General features: G+C 37.5%; 2 protein-coding genes across 10 annotated transcripts in view; both read right to left on the bottom strand.

The window, feature by feature from the left end:
- LOC129803672 (kinesin-like protein unc-104) overlaps window positions 1–5,905 on the bottom strand; it is a 52,801-nt gene extending 46,896 nt beyond the window's left edge. For 5 of the 9 annotated variants that reach the window (XM_055850393.1, XM_055850395.1, XM_055850396.1 and 2 more), the window contains exon 1: window positions 5,735–5,905. The gene's annotated coding sequence lies outside the window, so the exon portion shown is untranslated. The remainder of the gene's footprint in view (window positions 1–5,734) is intronic. The other 4 variants (XM_055850399.1, XM_055850402.1, XM_055850405.1 and 1 more) reach the window with 1 other exon arrangement.
- A 46-nt stretch (window positions 5,906–5,951) lies between these two features.
- Window positions 5,952–21,100, bottom strand: LOC129803674 (transcription elongation regulator 1-like). Its single transcript, XM_055850408.1, has 8 exons — window positions 20,864–21,100; window positions 19,523–20,803; window positions 16,534–16,814; window positions 16,096–16,462; window positions 15,871–16,021; window positions 11,727–11,979; window positions 6,378–6,946; window positions 5,952–6,304 (listed from the first exon to the last, which is right to left on the bottom strand). The coding sequence occupies exons 1-8, from the start codon at window positions 20,983–20,985 to the stop codon at window positions 6,011–6,013; spliced, it is 3,318 nt and encodes a 1,105-aa protein (XP_055706383.1). The 5' UTR covers window positions 20,986–21,100; the 3' UTR covers window positions 5,952–6,010.
- Between the last annotated feature and the right edge of the window lie 2,405 nt (window positions 21,101–23,505).

Here is a 23,505-nt window from a genome sequence, read left to right as displayed (position 1 = left end):
GAAAACACCCCCTCAATATCTACCACCCTTTTTCCACCCCAAACCCCATCATTTTCTGTTCCAGAATATTGATTTTAGCGCTCTGGCCATCCTGTAAATTTAACACACAAAAAAAATCATTCCCCCCTTTTTAATTGGTTTGATCGATAGTGAAATGCATTTCAGGAAAAATTTTCTAATGAATCGATCAAATTGAATTACTGAAGAGATGGAAAATAGAGAACCTTATTAAGGCTTGCCTATATCCATCCCTATCCTGCTACAAATTTTTAAATTCAACTCTCTATTAAACTCTATGAAACTGTTTATAATTGCTGAAGGATTAAAGGGATTTAAGGGCTATGACATTAATAGCTTAATCTCTTTGGTCACGTCATAATGCAATAAGTTGTTGGATTTGAACATTTTTTTTTATATTTCTTAGGATTTATTTAGGGTAAGTGTACCAAATTCCGGCCGGCTTGCAATTCCGGCCACTTTTTTGTTTCTCGAATTTCCATGAATTTTTAGTTTTTGCATATTCTAGAGATTATACAGTGCAACAGAATAGCAAAAAGTGTCCTTTCGACAAACGAGACGATATGAAAAAGACATTGGAAAAATTCAGGAAGGACAAGGAACTATGAGAATGAAAGTGGCCGAAATTTGGGACACTTAGGGTAAGTGTACCAAATTCCGGCCGGCTTGCAATTCCGGTCACTTTTTTGTTCCTCGAATTTCCATGAATTTTTAGTTTTCGCACAAATTTGGCACACTTACCCTATTTGCTTTTAAGTATTTGTACGATCCCAAACTTCGTAATGATTAAATTTTTTAAGATTTAAAATTCCCAGTTTTAAAATTATATTGCGGAGTCAAATTTATTGAGGAACAGAAAACTTTAGTCACTTTCTCAGCTGATTCAGTTAGTGTCTATTGCCGTCTTAATCATCGTTTTCCAATTCTTTTCTACTGCCCATTTTGTAAGTTAACGCTTTTTACTGCACAAACTCAAAGAGAGAGCAGTTCTAATTGACTTTTTTCAATTTGTTACCGTCCTGCACTTGGGGAGCTATGCGCGAAAAAACGAGTTCAGAAACAAAAAAACTCGATTATCTCGACTTCTCAATAATCGATGAGATCTGGTTCTACGGCAAAATTATAAGAGAACATTCTGGTGTACATTTCACCCATATACAGTAGTCTCGCTATAGTCCATATTTGGTTTTAAATTTGACACTTGGGTCGCACTATAGTCCATGTAATTTTTTAAAATTATCAACGATTTTTAGTATTGAAATTGCTCGACGGCTTCCACTTTCTTTGCGATTGTGGTACTTGTCCTTGCTCTCTTCATTGTGGATCACAATTATCACAACTACTTAATAAAGTTTGCCAAAAATATTAAAATAATTACGCATGTCGCATAATAAAAAACATAACCTAACTTAAAATCAGTGTTTTGAAATCAACTGTCGATAAATTGTGGACTATAGAGCGATGGCCTATAGCGAGACTCTACTGTATCACTTTTTTGTCAGTCCTTGATATTTTGGTTTAAATACAAAATTTGTATAATTTCACGAATTTGATTCAAAATAACTGAATGGCGTCCCTCAACTTGAGCTCTAAATCGAATTTGCACACATTCCGAGTTAGCTCACATTAAGAATCTCACCTACAATAAGCTGGATCTAGGCTTATCACTAGCTTTTGCAGTGTATCTTGAATTTCAAGAAATAAATTTAAGCTTGAGAGAAATTTTGAAATTTCTGTAAAGAAACGGTTTAAAACCGGTTTCATCTCTAAAAAACGCTTTTAAAACCGTCTCCAGAATAGGGCGGTTAACTATGGTTTTTCGGTACGGGTTAACTGTTGTTGGAATCACTAGTCTAGCGTGATATGAAACGGTACTGTGTGTATCAGAATTCACACAGAGCACTGTGATATAGAGCAGGTTTACCGCCTTGCGAATTAAGATAGAACAGGAAAATGGGGAGTGCATAATAGACCGAAAAAAGTGGCCTGGGTGCAGTGGTTCCGAAAGGAATATAACCGACCCATAGACAAATCTTAATCTTAATCCTGTCCTTAATAATCCAATCCTAAGTTAAATTTTCCAAAATATCTTGACATAAGAAATTATAACAATTAAGCCATATGGCTAATCCTTAGATCCCTTAGGGCCTCGACAGACCTGGGTATTAGCCGAGAAACGGTTTAGCGTAATTATTTTAGAAATAATGGTTAAACTACATTTCCGTCTTTTTCCACTAAGTCGTCTCTCGGCTTAAGTCGTAAGTGTGTCTAGAGCATTAGGTCTGAAGCCCGTATTAGGGCATTAACATACCTACGGCTTACGTCGTAAGTATTATTGGCTGCAAACCATATAATACTATCTTGAAAACTTGTAGCTGTATTATGTCCAGTTAGTTTGTATTGTGTTTCCAATTGAGAAAATTTCCAAAAAAATTACATTTTTAAAAGTCACGCATACCTGAACTGCCCCGCTCACTTCTATTTATTCATTTATTAACTTCTTAATTATTTTAACTCTTTCCGGACCACAACATATCCAGCGAACGATTTTCAGTAAAACTCACTTTATTGTAAGTCTTAGTGGTCAAATATGATACTTTTGTAGAGAAAGAATTTTCTCCGCCTCTGGGAAATTGGAAAACTCATGGGAACTCTCGTCCCCTAAAGGATGCAAAAGATAGAAACTTGGACAAACTTCAATTTTCCAAAAGCCAATAATATCAATTTTGTGAATTATTTTTGCGTGTCAAATGACTCCTTTACAATGTTGATCACTAAAACAAGAAGAATTATTGACCAGTATCTTGTGGGATGTCCAGGAAGTGCTAAAAAGGACACCCAGCTCCTGCTTGCCAACAGATTCCTCAAAATATTTCACAGAATAACACTTTTACACACATTTCTCTCAACAGGATGTTATTTCAGACACATTAAGCTTTCTCAAGAGCCAAAAAAACACTTCCTGGACAATCAGAATTCACCAAAATCTGGAAGAATAGGAAAAACTTCCCCGAAAGCAATCTTTTTCGCTGCCAAATGTCAAAATTATCGGCCATATTGACAAAAATTTCGCTCCCGCTTGAATTTTCTTACAAGGTTGGTGTCAAAAAGCAAATGGCGGGCATTGGCGGGATAACCTTACATTTGACCTCTATATTTTTGGGGACGAGAGTACCCATCAACTTTGAACAAGTTTTTTGAAAATTTATGAAAAAATTGTTTTTTGAATTTATGTAATTTGTAATTGTTAGTTATCATACTTATTGGCCCCGAGAGGTTTTTCCTTATTCGGGTCTAGAAATATGAAAAAAGTCACAATATCTGCAAGGAAGCAGAAAATCGAAAATTCACGATTTTTGACCAAGAATATCTTAGCTCAGGAGTTAATTGGGATCCTGCAAAAAATATCCTAGATTTGGACATCCTTATAGTTTGTAATCATCCACAAGAATCGGAATTTTATCGATTCTAAATAGTCTAAAAAAATTATTTTTTTCATGGGTACCCAGAGTCCCAAAGGAGACGAAAGAGTTAAAGCACATAAAACACAAGATAACACTCTCTTGAAAATATTTGGCAAGTGATTATAAGAGTAAAATAATAACGGATGGCAGAGAAAAATTACGGTCTTTTAATAGAACGTTTCGAACACCTCACTCTAAGTTCTAAGTTCGACCAGATCGCCAAGATAAAATATTTTGCATTTCTTTATACAAAAGAAATCATTTTAAATTAAATTTAGTGACAGAAAGAATTAGAAATCTACTAAGTTAGAGTGATGGAAAGTGGGAAACTTGGAGACAGGAATGATAGTGCTATTCCAATGAAAAATAAACATGTTTTTAGCACTTTACTTCAGACCTGTGCTCGTTAAAAGTCGTGTAATATCGGAAATTTTGAATTGATAATTTTAATGGAAATTACAGATAGCCATACTGGTAACACTAATCCCGCTCATTCACGGTGCCATGATAAATATTTTTGCGCCAAAAAGACATAACAGACATAAAAACTCATATAGAAAGAAATTGTCTTTTTGATATCTTTGTTGGAAGACGGATAGTTGTTCACTACACACCCTTTTACTTGAATCTTGCAGAAATACAAAGAAATTAAATGCAAATATCACTTCAAATGGAAATAACAAATAACTCACTTGACAAACGTCTGGCGGCGCTGCGATTGCAAAAAAATATCTGAAATGCGACAAAATATTTTCTTCTCTATTTTATCCTTATAACAAGATCGTGTCCCTTCTTGTAATATGTACTTTTGCATTTCTTATTAACCAAAATAGTGTTGTACAAAAGGATTTTTCTCAAACCTATCCTGAATTTTGGGACAGCTCAAAAGAATATGAGTCTTTCAGCTCAAAATTCGACAATTATTCACAATTAACCCAAATAACTGTATTCAACTAAATTATTAAAAGGATTTTTTTTTGTAAAAATGACTAAACTCTAAGGAATTAAACAATTTTCACATTTAAAAACCTCTCATTTTCTCTACGTGAATTTTCGCGGCATTTCGAAGAATGCCAACAGGCACCACCAAATTCACTTCGACTTTTCTTTTAGCTCAGACCTACTTTACTCACTTTACTGTCCTCAAGTGCTTCTGCATTATCGACTTTTCTTTGTAATGATTCCTGTCTCGACTGTTTCCCAGTCCTCCTCACCGTGTTTAAAAACTACCAAACAGTCATGATAGGAACCAAAAAGAAAGGTCGGTTATGTAGAAACACTTGAGAACAGTAAAATACTTTAATAAAGTGTTTTTCATTGGCACATCATGAATCCTGTTTTTGGTCTCGAATTGCTTTAAAATAGTTCCAGTACAAACTTAGGACAATTAATGAATGATTAGGAATACAGGGAATACATTTTCGTCCCCTTACCCAAGATAAAGAACTCATAAATCCTACCTTTGTACAAATAAGATTTTTTTTTGTTTTTCCGGAAAATATTGTTAAAATATTAGCAATAAAAATTTTTCATGAGGTACTGTGAATTGCCTGAGGTTTTATTAGTTTTCCAGATGCACAATGAATGGAATGAGCAGTAAAAGCACGCCGGGAAAGCCAGACAAAGAGGCGCCTGGAGATGCAATCAGACATGACTCACGGGACTTCGAGAGTTATTGACCCGAAAAAATCTTCTCAAAGTAACCTCCCACAAAATTTCGTCTGGATGACCGCATCAAGTGAATTTGTGATTCTTCATGAAATTTTCTTTGTCCGGAAAATTGCAGGGAAGGCAGGGAAGAGTGAGGGAATGAAAACTGACCACAGAAATGCATCGGATTAGTAGGATAGTGTGTGCTGAAGTTGTTCCTCAATTGGCATGGAGTGAGTTTTTGCCTTTTCGTGAAAATTCTACCCAGCGAGAGAGAGAGAACGAAGGGGATGGAATGTGGAGGGACACGCGAATGAGTCATGCAAGTTGTGGTGCCAAGGAGTCGAACCCAAACCACCCTCTTTCCAAGGAATCCCAAAGGTGATTCACTATACGCGCTGTTTCCGCAAATCACCGGAAATTGAACCACTTTGGATATGCAAATTCAACACCAAGGAACATCCACTAATGGGTATTTGCTGAGAAAAAACCTGCCTAAAAAGGATTTTTCAGGCTTTTCCTCACGTCTCCACAGAGCAACCCATATTGATGGGAAGAAAATGCATATGGACTAGAAAACTGATGAATTTCAGTGTACTCACGCTTTTACTTAAATCTGGGGCACTTCCTCTATCCTTTGGCTGGCTTTTTCAATCAGCACACTCACAAATTTCACTGAATTTTCCCGATTTTTCTGGGAGAAAACTCCTTGAAGAAAACAAAAGTGCGCACAAACTGTCAACATTTGGCCCCGACTGTGCTGCCACCTGTGATATCAACTGAAAAATACTGCTCAATGAATAAAAAAATGCCAACAAAAAGGATCAAGAAAAATTTATTGAAGAGCAAAAATCCTTCGAAATTTCTGGAGAAAAACTTTACTTCCTCCTCGTGGACTCACTAGCTGTGGGTGGCGGAGGAGGTCCACGTTTGAAGAGATCTTCGAGATAATGTAGAATCATTTGTGTTCTCTCATGAGCAATATGCTCAAGAACGAGATATCTCTTATCATTCTTGAGTATATCCTCAATCTCCTTCAGGTGATTGGGATTATCCTTGAGAATGTCAAAACTCTTGTGAGTGATCAATTTGCACTCCTGCAGTAACTCTCGGAAGGCAGATTTTGCCTCCACTGTCTTATCCTTGATATACTCCCGGAATTCTCGTTCACACTTCAAAAGCAAAAAAAATCAAATTAAGAATTTGTCCAGGAAGATTCACGATCAGAAAAAGAAGAATACTCACCCTTTCGCTGCTGTTGTACTTCAAGTATCTAGGATCTTCCTTGATGACCTTCTTGATTTCCTTCCATGAGCTAGTCAACTCCAGTTGAATTAACTCATCAAGCATCTCCCGGAACTTGTCCCTCTTCTTCTTCGTGAGATTATTAATGTGATCATTGAAAAGTCTCTCTCTATCCTCGCGTTCCAACTGCTCCACGAGTTCCCATCGATGATCCTTCCGCAGTTGCTTCTTCACTTCCTTCCACGTAAGATCGGCATTCCTCACCAAATCCGCCAGCAGGGCTGTAAAGTGCCGAATAGCCTCATCTCTCTTGTGATGTTCCCGCTCCTTGTCCCTATCCCTCAAATGTGTCGCCAAAGTACGTTGTACCTCCTTCTCGCGCTCCTTGATACTCGCCTCTGCCCGGATCTGACGCTCACGCTCCTTCTGCTGCCTGTCCGTTTCGTCATCCGACGTGGGTGGATGTTCTCCTTCTTCCTGGTCCACCGATGAATCCCTACCCCTGTCGCTGCTGTCCTTGTGACTGTCCCGACGCTTTTTCTCACGGTCCTTGCTCTTATCACGCTTACCTTAAAATTTACGAGATAATTCCGAGCTCAAAATTCGATTGCGATCTAAATTGAATTTTTGTTCATTGCTCCGGCTCACGTTTTAGATCAGGAAAATTTCATGAAGTCGAAATTCGAATCCCTTTCTTTCTCACGTGTTTTGCATATGACTATCTCATTCTTTCGAATACCAAATTCGATCGAGCTAAATTGAATTTGGAGTTATGTTTAAAAGAGGAAGAGTGCGAGAGAATGAGATACGATAGATATGCGAGTCATATTCAAAACACGTGAGAAAGAAAGGGATTTGAATTTCGACTTCATGAAATTTTCCTGATCTAAAAAATGTGCCGAAGCCAATAGAAAATTTCATAATGTCAAAATTCACATCCATTTCTTTCTTAAAAGTTTAGCATATGTCTATCCTACTCTTTTGCACTCTTCTTGAACATCACACCAAATTAAATTTAGTTCAGTCCAATTTGAAGTCGAAAGATTAGGATAGATTTATGAAAAACTTTTGTGAAAGAAAGAGATGCGATTCTTGATTTCACGAAATTTTCCTGATCTAAAAGGTGTGCCTGTGCCATGATGGCTCCGGCTCACCTTTTAGAGCAGGAAAAATTCATCAAGTCGAAATTCGAATCTTCTTCCTTCTCACACGTTTTTCATATGACTATCTTATTCTTTCGCACACTTCTTCTTTTAACTCTTTCCGGACCGCAGCATATGCTGCAAGCCAATTTCACAATTTTTAATCAAAAATATCTAAGCTCAAGAATTAATTGAGGTCCTACAAAAAATATCTTACATTTGGATATCCTTATAGTTTGTAATCATCCACAAGAATCGGATTTTTATCAGTTCTGAATAATTAAAAAACATTATTTTTCACGGAACATTCATATGCTGCTTTGGGTACTCAGAGTCCCAAAAGAGACGAAAGAGTTAAACATCACTCCAAATTCAATTTAGCTCAATCGAATTTGGAGTGCGAAAGAATGAGATAGTCATATCGCTCCTTGGAAATTACAAGGGGCCAATTCACTTTTTGGCGATTTTGAGGTTTTAATGCACTCAGACAGAGAATTTAATTAAAATTTCAGATGATATGAGTCAATAAATTTCGTTATTATGGCTCCGGCACACCTTTTAGATCAGGAAAATTTCACGAAGTCGAAATTCACATCCCTTTCCTTCTCACATGTTATGCATATGACTATCTTATTCTTTCGCATACCAAATTCGATTGAGATAATATAGAATTTGGTGTGATGTTTAAAGAAAGAAGAAGAGTGCGAGAAAATGAGATTATATGCAAAGCATGGGAGAAAGAAAGGAATTCGAACTTTGACTTCATGAAATTTTCCTGATCTAAAAGGTGTGCCGGAGCCATTAGAAAAGTTTTTCAAAATTTTACTCTTTATGATTGCTTGCGCGGTTTTGTTTGAAGTCAAGGGGCACAAAATATATTTATCGTTCAAATTTTGGTGAAACAAGGGACTAACTCAAGCAAGTTGATCCCTTGTTATTCTAATTTCATGAAAATTTGCGCATTATTTAGAATGACAAAGAGCTAACTCATAAAAAACATATTTTGAAAGGTAAAAATATGTATGTTTCGATGTTTATAATAATGCTCATAAAAATAGAAAAGAATTAAATTGTTTTTATTAACATACATAATTGAGAGAATTATTTATACAAAGTTGAATCTTTCATGCTGTCTCCTGAAAAATGGCTCAGATTGAGTTGGCCCCTTGTAATTTCCAAGGAGCGATATGCAGAACGTGTGAGAAAGAAATGGATCCGAAATTCGACTTCATGAAATTTTCTTGATCTAAAAGATGTGCTCAGCCATTAAAATTCACTTCAGCTTCAAAATTAGGCTGAACTAAATTTAATTTTGTTTGATGTTGAAAGGAAGACGAAGAGTGCGAAAGAGTAGGACAGACATATGATAAACTTTTAAGAAAAAAGGGCTGTAAATTTTGACCTTACGACATTTTCCTGACGTTAAAAAGTGTGCCAAAGGCATAATGGCTCCGGCACGACACAGCTTTTAGATCAGAAAAAAATCATAAAGTCAAAATTCATCTTTCTCAAAAGGTTTGCATGCGTCTGTCTCACTCTTTCGCACTCTTCTTCTTCCTTTTAACATCACACAAAATTAAATTTAGCACAGTTGAAATTTGAGACCGAAAGAATAGGACAGACGTATGCAAATATTTTTGATAAAGAAACGGACACGAATTTTGATTTCATGAAATTATACCGCGAGCTGAAAGATGCGTCGAAGGCATGACATTCAAAAGAAGAAGAAGAAGAGTACGAAAGAGTAGGACAGAAATATGCAAAACGCTTGAGAAAGAAAGGGATGTCGATTTGATTTCATGAATTTTTCCTAATCTAAAAGGTACATTGGAGGCAGGGCCGAATTTGGAGAGGTCGTCCCCTATCCTAAATTGAAGTCTACCAATCGTCACAACAAGGATCACAAAATAGAAATTATTTTAAAAGAAATTCAATTAAACCGATTTATTTAAATGATTTGGAGTAGGTCTCCGTATTAGTAGCTATAGCTATCCGTATTTTTTTAATTCAACAGTTCACAATTGAACCGAATAATTACCTAAAATATCAGTTGAAATATTTCATTGAAATTGTGTCCCCAAGGGTAACTCATAAGTAATCAGAGCGGCTTGAGTTCCCAGTTACCCGAAAAATATATGGTTTTCTCAAGTTCCCTAAAAAATATATGGGTTCCGAGTATCCTGATTTCCCTGAAAAAAATGTGAAGATTCCTCATGAGGTCAGGGAAAACTTGTATGGATTCCCCGGAAACTATGGAAAAAAATACATGGATTCCCTGAGATCCCTGAAAAAATGTATAGATTATCCGGAATACTTGAAAACTGTAGTTCCCTACACAGAAAAAAAATATTTTGTAAAATTGTTCGTAAATGTTTGTGAACTCCTATGGGGGGTTTACGAAATGCTCGTGAATCGTATAACCCACAAACAAGTTCGTAAAATTTTGTACTTTTTTCACAAACATTGTTCGTAAAATGATCATCTGACGAACATTTTTTGTACTTTTACAAACATTTGTTCGTAAATGTTCGTAAAATTTTTTGTGTGTTTACGAACATTTACGAACAATGTTTGTGAACAAAATTACAAAATTTTACGAACTTGTTTGTGGGTTATACGATTCACGAGCATTTCGTAAGCCCTCCATAGCCCGCGCTCCTCACAAACATTTACGAACAATTTTACAAAATATTTTTTTTCTGTGTATGAGTTTCCTAGGATTCCTGAAAAACGGTATGGGGTTCCCAAGATCCCTGAAAATACATGGATTCCCCGGGATCCCTGAAAAATGCCTGGGTTCTCCAGGATCCTTAAAAATGCATGGGTTGCTGTGTTGCCCATGGGTTTTTTGTTTTATGAAAAAAATATAAGGGTTTCCCAGGTATCCCGAGAATTCTGCGAAAAATTGCACGGATACCCCGGGATCCATAAAAAATGTGAAGGTTTCCCAGGTTCCCCGTGGATTCCGCGAAAAATTTTTTGAGTTTCCCGGGATCCCTGAAAAATGCATATGTTTTCCGGGATCCTTGAAAAATGTATGGGCTATTAGATTCCCCGTAGGTTTTCTGAAAGAGTGTGTGGATTTCCTAGGATCCCCGTGAGTTCCGCGAAAAATTGTATGCGTTCCCCGGGATCCCTGAAAAAATGTAAGGATTTCCCAGGTTCCCCGAGATCCATGAAAATGTAAGAGTTCTCCGGGATCCCTGAAAATATTTAAGGGTTATCGGGTTCCGTGTGGGTTTCCTGAAAAAATGTGAGGGTGTTTCAGATTCTTCGCGAGTTCCGCGAAAAATTGTATGAGTTTCCTAGGATTCCTGAAAAATGGTATAGGTCTATAGGTTTCCCAGGATCCCTGAAAAAAATACATGGATTCCCTGGGATCCCTAAAAAATGCCTGGGTTCTTCGGGATCCTTAAAAATGTATGGGTTGCCGGATTGCCTGTGGGTTTTTTGTTTCCTTAAGGGTTTTTACAGGGATCCCGAGAATTCCGCGAAAAATTGTATAGATACCCCGGGATCCCTGAAAATATATAAGGGTCACCAGTTCCGTGTGGATTTCCTGAAAAAATGTGAAGGTATTTCAGGTTGCTCGCGAGTACCGTGAAAAATGTTATGAGTTTCCTAGGATCCCTAAAAAATGCATGAGTTCCCCAAGATCCCTGGAAATTAGTGGGATCTTCAGGGTCCTTGAAAAATGTATGGATTACTGGGTTCCCCGTGGGTTTCCGCGAAAAATTGTATAGGTTTCCCGGGATCCCTGAAAAATGCGAGGGTTTCCTAGATTCCTCATGAGATCCGCGTATAATTGTATGAGGTACCTGGCTACCGGGATCCCTGAAAAAAAAAGTATGTGTTCCCCAGGCTTCCGTGTGTTTCCTGAAAAAATGTAAGGGTTTCGGAAATTCCCCGTGAGTTCTGCAAAAGATTGGGTTTCCCAGGATCCCTGAAAAATGCATGGGACCTCCGGGGTCCCTGATCAGATTAACCCGAGGTCCCCGAAATAAGTAACGTATTGTAAGGTCCCCGGGGGTAGAAGAGGATTTTTTTAAGTTATCGCGACAGAGTTCGTCCGTTTCGAAAAAATTACCTAGTCTTAGATAAAGTTAAAGTTGCTGAAAGGGCAAAAAGCATTGAAAAGCACAATCACATTTCCAAATCCGGCCCTGGCCGGAAACACACAGATGAATTTGTCAGTAAAAAAACCTACCTTTCTTTTCCTTTTTCTCCTTCTCGCGCTCCTTGTCCCTCTCCCTGTCCTTCTCCTTTTCCTTCTCCTTAGCACGCTTCTTTTCCTCCTTGACAATGCGACAGTACTCGTGGAAGTAATCCTCCCTCATAACTCCACTCTCAACAGCCCGATACCTCGAATCCGTCTCAATTCTCTTCTTTACATCCACCCATCGACAGTGTCTGTCAATTTCGGGATGATCCTTGAGCATCTCAATAAAATCCTTTCTCACCTTAAGAAGACACAAAAGAGAGAAGGAGCCAAAGTTAGGGAACACTTTAATGGCAGAATTTTCTTTTTTCGAATAAATCTAACTAAAAACTATCTTAAAAAACGATAATTAGCAAAAGAGAGAAGGAATTTTATTATTTAATAAAAAAAATATATTAATTTAATTTTTTTTCAATTGAGTTATGACTAGCGCACAATAACTTTTGTTTGTAAACATGTTTTCAAAATTTCCCATAAGAATGAGCGAGATGACTAGATCTAGATCTCATTCACTCTCATTAAAATGCCAAAAACATGTTTACTAAACAAAAGTTATTGTGCGTTAGGCATTATTTTAAAGACAAACTCCTTCTCTCCTATAAATATCAAATAGATTTAATTAAAATGATATTGCTGTAAAAAAATGTGATTAGGCTGAAAGAAAGAGCCATTAGTTATCATCCCAAGCATTTTCCCAGGACACACAAAATAATTTTTTAATATTTTTTTTTTACGAAAACAAAAATCAGCGTTGAAATATTGATTTAATATTTGCATCAACAAAGAGATCCTTGTCTTTCCTTGTGACCAATTAAATCAATCTTCCTCACACTTTGTAGAGAAATTTTTGACAAAAAAAAAAATTAGAAATTGTTTCAAAAGAAAATATTTTTAAGTGTTTTTTTGGAATTTTTTTTTGAGTGTTTTTTTTTTCTTTGTTTTTAGCACATGTACCATTTGTCACTCTCTCTCAATCTTTCCCTCTCTCACTCTCTTTCTTAGCCCCCATTGAACGCGCGGATTTGCTATCAGAAGGAGGAAGAAGGTGTGGGGAGCATGAGCTTGTGTGCCAACAAAAGGGTCCTTCAGAGTCGCCAACCTGGGATGCTTCCTTCCTCTTCCTGTTTCGCACCGGCACCAGAAGGAGGAGAAGAAGGAGTAACACACGAGGCGTCGTTGGTGTCTTGAAAAATTCACACAAGGCGCTCGTCAATTGGATGATTTTTTACTTTTAGTTTTTATTAATTAATAATTGTTTCAAGTGATTTCTTTTCTTAAATTTCACTTGTTAATTTCTCATTATTTTTTCAAAGTTTGTTCTAACACAAAAATATACAATACTCAGAAAAAAAAAAGTTTTTGATAAAATGAAAGGAAAAAATAAATAAAATTTACCTCTTTAGCCTGAAAAATGGATAGAATTTTATATAATAGCATTAAAACTAATATATATATATATTTTTCCAGTATTCATACGGCTATGTTAGAATTCTCTTAATTTAGAAAGTGCATCGAAATACAGTCGAATCTCCGAAAATTTAGCTCAGACACAATTTTCACAAATGACAGAATTTTGGTTCGTGTCTTAGATAAAGTTCTTCCGTGCGAAATTAAATTTGCAGAAATACCTCTTATTTTGATTTGCAATCTCCTTTTCGAAATAAAAAACTCCCATTGAATCCCATTGTTCTTTACCCTCAGAAACTAAACATTTTCGAAAATATTTGGCTTTCATAATTAACTGTTAAACTTCGTTTAAACGAATATAATTGCAGAAATACCTCTTATTTTGATTCGAAAACACCTTTTCGAAATAAAAGACTCTCATTCCTCTCGTTCAGTAATAACCTTCCCGATTTGAGAGCTCTCTCCGGTAGAGGTTTTTCCTTTACCGATTCGAAGGTATATCAGAGAGAACTTACCTAAAAACCCAGTTGGAAGTTAGAACGTTTAAACCGACCAGTTACACAAAAATGAGCAAGGTTCTAAAAAGGACATCTCTTTGAGTGAAAGTGCAATGACGTTCAGCCATCCTGAATTTCCACAAAACTACACAAAAATTCACTTTTTGCAGCAAACTTTGCACACTGTTGTTGACATATTTTTGACGATTGAAGTGTCAAGAATATCGAAATTCGAAATGGCAGAACAATCAGCGCTAAAGCGGCGAGTACGTGAACTTCCACTTTAGGCTTCCGGTAGATTTTCGAATGGGTTTGGCTTGGCTTTGGAGTGGCTTTGTCTCTTCGAAAGGTTATTACTGAACGGAGCCATTGTGTTTTACCATGAGAAGCTTAACATTTTCGAAAATCTGTGCTTTGCATAGTCTACTGTTGAGCCCTTTTAAACGAGGATATTTGCACAAATACCCCTTCTGTTGATTCGATATCGTCTTTTCGAGATAAAAGACTCTAAATGTGCTTTACCCTGAGAGGCTTAACTTTCTCTAAATATTTTCGAAAATCTTTGTCATTCATAATTAGCTGTGAAGTCCCTTTAAATGTAGATATTTACAGAAATACCTTTTATTTTGATACGAAAACGCCTATTCGAAATACAAGACTCTCATTGTGCTTTACCCCGAAGAGTTTAACATTCTCAAAATATTTTAAAAACAGTTAAGCCCTTTTAAACGAGGATATTTGCAGAAATAGTTTTTCTTTTGATTCGAAAACGTTTTTTCGAAATAATAAACTTACATTGTGCTTTATCCTGAGAAGCTTAACATTTTCGAAATATTTTCGAAAATCTGTGCTTTGCATAGTCAACTATTGAGCCTTTTTAAACGAGGATATTTGCAGAAATACTTCCTCTTTTGATTCGAAATCGTCTTTCCGCAATAAAAGGCTCTCATTGTGCTTTACCATGAGAAGCTTAACTTTCTCTAAATATTTTCCAAAATCTTTGCCATTCATAATTAGCTGTGAAGTCCCTTTAAATGAAGATATTTGCAGAAATACCTTTTATTTTGATTTGAAAACGCCTTTTCGAAATACAAGACTCTCATTGTGCTTTAACGAGCTTAACATTCTCGAAATATTTTGGAAAATCTTGGCTTTTTGTAATCAACAGTTAAGCCCTTTTAAACGAGGATATTTGCAGAAATACCTCTTCTTTTGATTCGAAATCATCTTTTCGAAATAAAAGACTCTCATTGTGCTGAGAGAAGCTTAACATTCTCGAAATATTTTCGAAAACCTGTGTTTTTCATAGTCAATTGCTAAAGCCTTTTCGAAATAAAAGGCTCCCATTGTGCTTTGCCCCTTATCAATTTTTCTTGTTCTTCGGCGCATACAATCTCCTTTGAAAAGCTTTCTAATATTCGAAAATCTTTGCTTTTTTTCAATTAGCGCAATTAGGTGTTAAGCCCCCTGAAGCTCGTCTGAAAAAATACCTCAGATTTTCGTTCGAATTCTCCTTTTCGAAATCAAATATTGCCACTGTGCTTTATCCTTAATCATTTTTGACTATATTTCGGTTCATAAAATCTCCTCTGAAAAGCTTATAATATTCAAAATATTTTCGAAATCTGTACTTTACATAATCGGCTATTAAGCGTAATTTAAATGAGGATATTTTAGTTCGAAATCTCTTTTTTGTTAATAAAAGCCTCCTATTTGCTTCATTTGCAGCCGGACGTTAAAAAAATCTAAAATCACTTTCGAAAGCTAAAGAAAAATCTTAAAAAACACATAACGTAACTTTTCTTTAAAATAGCAATTCTTCTGGATTTTTAGCTGTGACGCACGTAGGAGGATCGTAACAGATGACAGGGAGATTTTATATCAGGAATGAATTACAAGGAAATTTCATCACTCACTGCTTATTATTTTCTTATTTTAGCCGAGGCACTAACCCGTAGGAAAAGTTTTCCAAGACACACAGGTACAGTACATTGGTTGCCTTTCGAAATAATTTCGAAAACTGTTCGATAATTTCGAAAATTTCTTAAATTTATATATTCGAAAATAGGTGAGTGTCTCGAGTGAAATTTCGAAAACAGAAATTCGACTGTAAGTTTTTCTAAGAAAAAGTTCTAAGAGACTTTTCTTCAATGGAAAAAATCATTAAATTTTCCCTGGAAAATTTAATAAATTTATCTCCCGGATTAATAATTAAATTGTTCACCAACCTGTTCCTTTTTGTGAATTTTATCCTCCTTTTCCCGTTTTCTCAGATCCACAATGAATTCATTAAATAGTCCCTCGCGTTCACGTACTTTCTCAATGGCCTTGAAACGGTCATCCTTTGAGAATCTCTGCACAAAATCTGTGAATGAAGATCTGAAAAAGCAGAAAGTTTAAGTTAATTTTTCTCCGATGGAAAGTTTTCTCTAATTTATTCTTTTAAAACTTACTTTCCGTGCAAACTGGCAGACTCCATGAGAGCCCTGAAATCTTCGCGTTTCTGCCTCATTTTGTTCCTCTTCTCACGACGCTCCTCCTCAGCGCGCTCCTTCACATACTTCTCGAAGACTTGCTTGCGCTCCCTGGACGTAAGCAGCAAATATCTGGGATCAAAGACAATTTTGTGTAATTCCTTTTCCCATGTACTAAAAGCTGAAACATCTTTCTCCTTGAGCATCTCCTTGAATGACTTGACACGTGTTTCCAGTGGCACGAGGGCACGTTCACGTGAAGCTCTCACCTCTGCTTCAATGGCTGCCTCTTTCCCAATGTCCACACCAATCTTCTTCTCACCGATTTTTCCTCCAGCGCCGGACGCTGCAAATACCCCCAAAAGACATTGTCCACCAACACCTTCCTCAAACGCCCTTTTTCAAACATCAACTCACCTTCTTCGTCAATCTTTGCTTTTTTATTCGGAGTCTCGTCACTGTCATCGCTCGTCTCGGACTCTGATCTCTTCTTCGGCGATTCCGTCAGTTGCTTTTCCGATTCCTCAGCCTTTGCAGCCGTTGTACCTGGAGTAACATTTACCAATTGCTCAGGAGGCGTCGAAACAGCCTTATCGACATCGGCACGCTCCAGAAGATCCTCTGGACGTTCCCAGACAGATGTTCTCGTCGAGGGATTGTAGAAGAAGACCCTTCCATCGCCAGTCCACACCACGCACCTAAATCACAAGTATAACTTGCCAAATTTTGCGATACTTAAAGCTATCTTCTTTGTTTCGAAGACGAAAAAGTGTCTCGGATAAATTGAAATGGTACATTACACGAGATAATTGGTTTGAGTCATGGCTAACTTTACTTTTATGCTGTGAATAAAACTGGAAGGCAACGGATTCTTGTTTAGCCGATTCAAATTATTCTGGAAACACTCATTGATACATAAATTTTGAAAATATTTGTGGGCGTTCAAATCATTTTTAGCGGGGAGGATTTTGATTCGAAATTCCCAATTCGATATAAAACAGCGACATCTCAGCAACTCACCCGAAAAAATATTTTAATAAATTCTTATATACAAAATAACATTAGAATTAATTCCTTTGATTAAATACATAATTTTTCTATTTAATTCAAGTGCATTTTCATGTTTATTTGTTGAAATTTATTAACTTTATCGCTGATTCCAACGACACCCGAAAAACTCTGTCGGCGATCACAGCGACTGAGCCGAAAAGAGGTTGCTGTCTTGGCTATTTGTCGCTGATCACAGCGACGCACCCGAAAAAATTTATTTCAACTGAAAAAATTATTCTAATGCGATCTTCTATATAAAATTAATTCTTTTGATTAAAAATATCACTACCTAATTAATTTCTTTCTAATTCAAGTGTATTTTCGTTTTCATTTCAGGAAAATTCCCTTTTCCGTTAATCTCAGCGACACCCGAAAAATTTCGGGAGTTGATCTCAGCGACTCACTCGAAAATATTCATGAAAAAAATAACGTAGTTAAAGTTAGCCGAAATCCACCCGAGGAAAGGTTTGTGTGTTGGCTCATTCGAAAGCTATAAGCCTATAAATGGTTTGTGTCTTGGATGGCAAAAGGCGCATGACAAGAAAAATTGTGAGTGTCATGACTAATTAATAGGTCTTTACATTATTTTTTCCATGCAAAAGAAACCCAATCGTAAAGAAATTAAATTTAACGATATTATTTCTTTCTTTATGTTCTTTAGATGCAATCCCTTTTTGACTTTATTCGTTTAGAAATCACTTTATGTGATAACAGACGTAGTTGAAGTTAGCCACTGCATTTCAGCAAAAACACCTCCCGCTCCGACAGCTTAATGTCTTAAATCTGCGAATACTTCGAATTCGAACACTGAAGCTGTTCTGAATCATTATGTGACTACCACTAACTAATATTTTTAAATAAAACAGAAAGTTTGCTAAAATTTCTATTTTAGCTGAGACACACTTTGGAGAAAGTTATAACACTGGATAGAGAAACAGTTATCTCGGAGATGAAATTCCAAAAATTTCCCAAAATAGAAGACTAGGCTCTGTACCAGTGAGCCTCGGGAAATCTCCCAAGTGGTTTGTTTCCTAGATAAATTGTTCCACTCTGAGCCCAAATAGAAGTAGATTTTGATTCTCCAATAGTGTCTAGGATAAAAGGTACAGTGGACTCTCTCAAATTCGGGCATTTAGAACCGAAATGTCACCCGAATTAGAGAGAAATTCGGGCGAAAACCTGTTTGAAATGCAACGATCTTTTATTTATTTGTATAGTCACATTAGGTTAATGTACTTATATTTATTATAAATCTAATGAAAACCTCTTAATAATGCAAAATCATATCAGAACCAAGACAAACTGTAACAAATTTAAGCATATTTGCTTCATTCGATAATCAAAATCAAATCTGGAAGCTATTAACAAACTTTTTTTTCAAATTTAACTGCTGCCCGAATTAAAAAGTATCCCGATCTTAAAAGAGCCTAATTAGCGAGAGTCTACTGTAAATGGAACTCTATTTGCACAAAAAGTCGTTGAAATTTGAAGAATTCAAATTCAATTTCGAATTTTCATACTAAATTTTCGAACAAGGTGGGGAAAATTTATCAAATATCACACAAAAAGCTGGCAAAAGAGTTACTCAGTGATTATGGAGTAATTAAATAATGGGACAGAAAGAATATACGTCTTTGCTTTGTTTTTCCTCATAACAAAGTGGATACCAACGTATTTTGACACTTTTGAGCACTTCGAAATTCTAACAGGATGCACTTCAGCCACTTTGCAAAAGTATTAAAAAGTAAGAGAGCCTAAACAGAAGTAGATTTTGATTCTCCAATAGTGTCTTGGATAAAAGTTAAATGGAACTCTATTTGCACAAAAGCTTGTTGAAGTTCGAAGAATTCAAATTCAATTTCGAATTTTCATACGAAATTTTCGAACAAGTTGGGGAAAATTTATCAAATATCACACAAAAAACCTCTAAAAAGAGTTACTCAGTGATTATGGAGTGATTAAATACTGGGGCGAGAACAGTAAACGTCGTTGTTCAGTTTTTTTCCTCACAACAATGTGAAGACCGTCACATTTTGACACTTTGAGCACTTCGATTCGAACAGGATGTAACTTCCGCCACCTTGCGAAAGTATTAAAAAGTAAGAAAGTCTTTTTTTGGATCTTTAAATAGATTTTCAAATTTTTCAAGATATACTTCTGTACGGAAAGTCTTTGTTGTAATATCCCCAAGTGTGTCTTGGCTAAAATAGAAAGTCTGTGGGACTGAACGAAGTGAATAAACCCGGTATCAGTCGGAAGCTAGACAATCAATTCTGTGATTTTTTTTAGCAAGGGCCCCGGCGGTTCAATCAGAAGGGATCAAAAGGGAAACAAATGAGAGGAAACCTGGACTCACCATGGTGTCCCGCTGATCGGAGTACTGGAAATCGGTCTGGTTTTATCCTGTAACTTGGCGGCTTTTGCCTTCTCCTCTTCTTCCTTCTTTTTCCGCTCCGCTTCGGCTTTTCTCTTCTTTTCAGCCTTAGCCTCCGCTGATTCCTCGTCTTTCTTCCCAGCTGCCTCCTGCTGTGGCTTTACCACAAATCCCAGAGGATCAAACACTACGCTTCCCTGCTGCTGCACCACATTGGGAGGCGGCACCTGATGCTGCACCAGCGGCGGCTGCATCAACGGTTGATGGTGCATGGAGTTGGTCTGGGCAGCCATCCGAGCAGCATCCAGATCCCTAAGAGCTTGAGGCTTCTCCCAGACACTTTCAGCCTTGGCGGCATTGTAATAGTAGGGCCGACCATCGGGAGCCTTGTGCTCAGTCCACTCAGCCGCCTTGGCCAGAAGAGCTGGATCGATATCTGCCACCTTCTTGTCGTTTTCGTGGAGAGCCCACGGCATATTGGGCGGAACACCCCATTGCGTCGGTGGGAATCCGTGAAAACCCGGCGGAGGCATTGCGAACGGCGGTTGTTGGTTATACTGAGGCGGCGGGGCATTCATAAACGGCGGCTGCATCATTTGCTGAGGCGGCTGAACGGCAGCCACAGCTGGCGCCTGAGCCTGAGCCTGAGCTTGAGCTTGAGCCTGAACCTGAGCCTGAGCAGCCACAGGACTTTTCTGTGGCTGCTCTTCCTTCGCTTCAGGTGCCTTTGCCCCATTCTGAGGAGTTTCAGTGGCCGGAGCTGCAGCGTCAGCCTGAGACTCTGCAGTTTGAGGCGCAGCTGCTTCAGCCGGCTGTGCCTCAGCCGCCGGCTGAGCAGCAGCTGCCTGATTGGGAGTACTTTTGGCATTGAGAGCCTCAACTTCAGTTTGTGTCATGATTTTGATGTGTGGCCCTTCAGGGCGTGTCCAGGTGGTTTCCCGGCTGACAGCATGATAGTAGTAGGACTTGCCTTCCTCTGTCTTCGTCTCCACCCAGAGTTCCTGCATCACCGGTGGTGCTTGCATTCCCGGAGGACCGCCGTAGGGCATATGAGGATTCATTCCTGGTGGCCCATTCATGTACGGCGGTTGCCCCATGGGATTCCAGTTGTGATCGTAGTTGGGACCCTGGAAACGACCCGGGGGGCCAACACCGCGTCCTCGGTGGTAGAATGGCTGCCCTCCACCTCGGCCACGCATCATTCCACCACCGGGCCCATAGCCACGGCCCCCGAAACGAGGTGGAGGACCCCATGGACGTCCCCTAGTGCCAGATAATTAGTATTTTTGGCATGGGAATGGGGGAAAAATCGATTTTACTCACCGGAATCCGCCACGACCCCCTTGAAATCGATTGAAATCTTCTTCCTCTTCGTGCTCATGGTTCTGCTCCGGCTGCTCCTCAGTTTCCATCTTTGTGGCTTCCTTAGCACTATCCACTTCCATTTTCACAAACTTTTAAAGTCTTGGGAAAGCTTAGAAAGTGAGAAAAAGTTGTTTTCTCAAAGGCAAACACTCTGCCTCACTAGAAAACCTCTATAAGCCAACTGAGGTTGCAAGGAAAGAGATTCAAATGATATCCACAGCATTGTGAAGAGTTGTGAATTTTCTAGATTCTAAACTTTTTAGATTTCTTTTTTATTTCATTCTCTCTAAAAAGTTAAAATCAAAATAATTAAAATTTCCAATATGTTTTTATTGATTTATTAAAATTAAAATTAAAAGAAAATTAAAAAATACAGTAGAGTCTCGCTATAGGCCATCGCTCTATAGTCCACAATTTATCGACCGTTAATTTCAAAACACTGATTTTAAGTTAGGTTATGTTTTTTAGTATGCGACATGCATAATTATTTTAATATTTTTGGCAAACTTTATTAAGTAGTTGTGATAATTGTGATCCACCACAATGAAGAGAGCGAGGACAAGTACCACAATCGCAAAGAAAGTGGAAGCCGTCGAGCAATTTCAATACTAAAAATCGTTGATAATTTTAAAAAATTACATGGACTATAGTGCCATCCAAGTGTCAAATTTGAAACCAAATATGGACTATAGCGAGACTCTACTGTAATTATAAAAAATATTCACTTCTCCAAAGGGTAACTCATTCACATTTTTATTTACAAAACCCTGGGTTTCTGATTTTTCAGGATTCGTCCCAATCATCCGAATAACGAAGCGGGCACTGTATATGAGTCATCCTTTGACTTTGTCGTTTTTCTTTTTTCTCCTATTCATTTCTTGATTTGAAGATCTCTTCCCTTCCTATTTCGAAGTTTTTTTTTGCTCTTCTACTTTTCTGCTTTATCTTCACCTATAAATTTTGAGTTCTACTGAGGGGCTCTCGCATTAACCTCCTTCAGCCCTTGCGACCCTCCCCCGGCTCCCGCGGGCACCTCAGCGCCTAAAGATCTTTAGGACCTACATCGATGAGATTGATGCCATTGGGCGCCAGAGAGCTGGAGCCGGAGGCATGGGACAATTTAGTTCCGGCGAATCCGATCAGACTCTCAATCAGCTTCTGGTGGAAATGGACGGAATGGCATCCAAGGAAGGTGTCCTGGGGTTTGTAATAGCTCGGGCACGCCTTTTAAATCAGGAAAATTTCATAAAGTCAAAATTCACATAACTTTTTATCTTAAAAGCTTCGAATACGTCTATCCTACTTTTTCTCACTCTTCTTCTTCTTTTGAACATCACACTAAATTAAATTTAGTTCAGTCCAATTTTGAGACAGAAGAGTGGGATAGACTTATGTAAGTTTTTGAGAAAAAAATTTACGCGAATTTTGATTTCATAAAATTTTATCGATCTAAAAGGTGTGCTGAAGGCATAATAAACTAAATATAAACAATTTAAATTCAGTGACCAATAATTTTTTTTTCTTAAGAAAAGATCATGGATAGTAATCTGTAGGAAACTAATTCCAAAATATGAACATTCTATCTTAAGTATTTCTAGTACATTGACTGAGGGGTCAATTCAGAGATTCGGCTGATTTGTTTGGCTGATTAAAAAACAAATGTGCGTAGCTATTCACAGATTAGAAGCTTTCTCCAAAAAAGCTCCTAATGGGTACTGATTATCGCTAATCAGTGTAGAGAGTTCGCTCTTTGGCGGGAAATAAAAATTATTCAGTATAAGAACAGTATTAAAACTTTAATAAACATTGTTTCATTAGAATTTTAATTTTTATTTTACTTATGGAATTATTGAATCCACCACATATCACAGAGCAGTGATGCACACAAGCAGTGAGAGGGAGGAGAGGCTCTTCAATCTTAAAAAATGAGGGACGTTTAACGGTTAGATGTCCCCTTTTTGTACGTCATTTTTTAAGATTGAAGAGCATCTCAAGTTGTCAAGTTGTGTAGTGTTTTTTTTATACATGACTACACGGAGTACACGCGAGACAGTAAATGAAAATTCTTTGTTAAAACTTATGATAAAAATGAGCCAAAACACAAATCAAAGTGAAGATTTTGTACTCCAAATGCACGCTCAATACAATTTCTTGCAGCTATTTGCTTTTTATTAAAGTTTTTTTTTTGGAAAGCTTCGTTTTCATTTTCTCCATAGGGAGTTAAAAGCCACGGTTCTCCTGGATAGCCGCAATCAGCTAGAAGAAATTTCGGGTTGAACTGATCAAATCGATCTCTTTAAGCTGCTCGCACAGGCGTCTTGGACCAAATTAAGCTATCGTGTGATGATACGGGAAATCTGGCATTTACACGGGTGAACAGTAATTCAGAATCGCACGTCGCCTCGACTTTTATGCTATAAAATTTCTTGCGATTTCGATAATAGCGACGATGATGTTCAACTTCCTGGATGTTGGGTTTAATGATAGAGATATGGGTGCAATCCAAAGCTCCAAATACACGGGGCATTTGGTGTTGAATTTTAAAGCCCTCTGTAACCCTTGTAATCTCATTTTCATTAAACGGAAATTTCACATATTGC

The sequence above is a fragment of the Phlebotomus papatasi genome, chromosome 2 (assembly GCF_024763615.1).
Source record: "Phlebotomus papatasi isolate M1 chromosome 2, Ppap_2.1, whole genome shotgun sequence".
Classification (NCBI taxonomy): Eukaryota; Metazoa; Arthropoda; class Insecta; order Diptera; family Psychodidae; genus Phlebotomus; species Phlebotomus papatasi.
The sequence above is the reverse complement of the archived record's forward strand: the minus strand, read 5'-3'. Positions and strand labels throughout refer to the sequence as shown.

What these genes read in the sequence shown, in the direction of transcription:
- LOC129803674 (XM_055850408.1), bottom strand. Translation starts at nt 20,985, where the DNA reads ATGGAAGTGGATAGTGCTAAGGAAGCCACAAAGATGGAAACTGAGGAG. An exon ending in AAATTCACAAAAAGGAACAG is followed by an intron (nt 11,980 to 15,870) that starts GTTGGTGAACAA and finishes TGTCTTCTTAAG; the next exon opens with GTGAGAAAGGATTTTATTGA. An exon ending in AGTACAACAGCAGCGAAAGG is followed by an intron (nt 6,305 to 6,377) that starts GTGAGTATTCTT and finishes TTGCTTTTGAAG; the next exon opens with TGTGAACGAGAATTCCGGGA.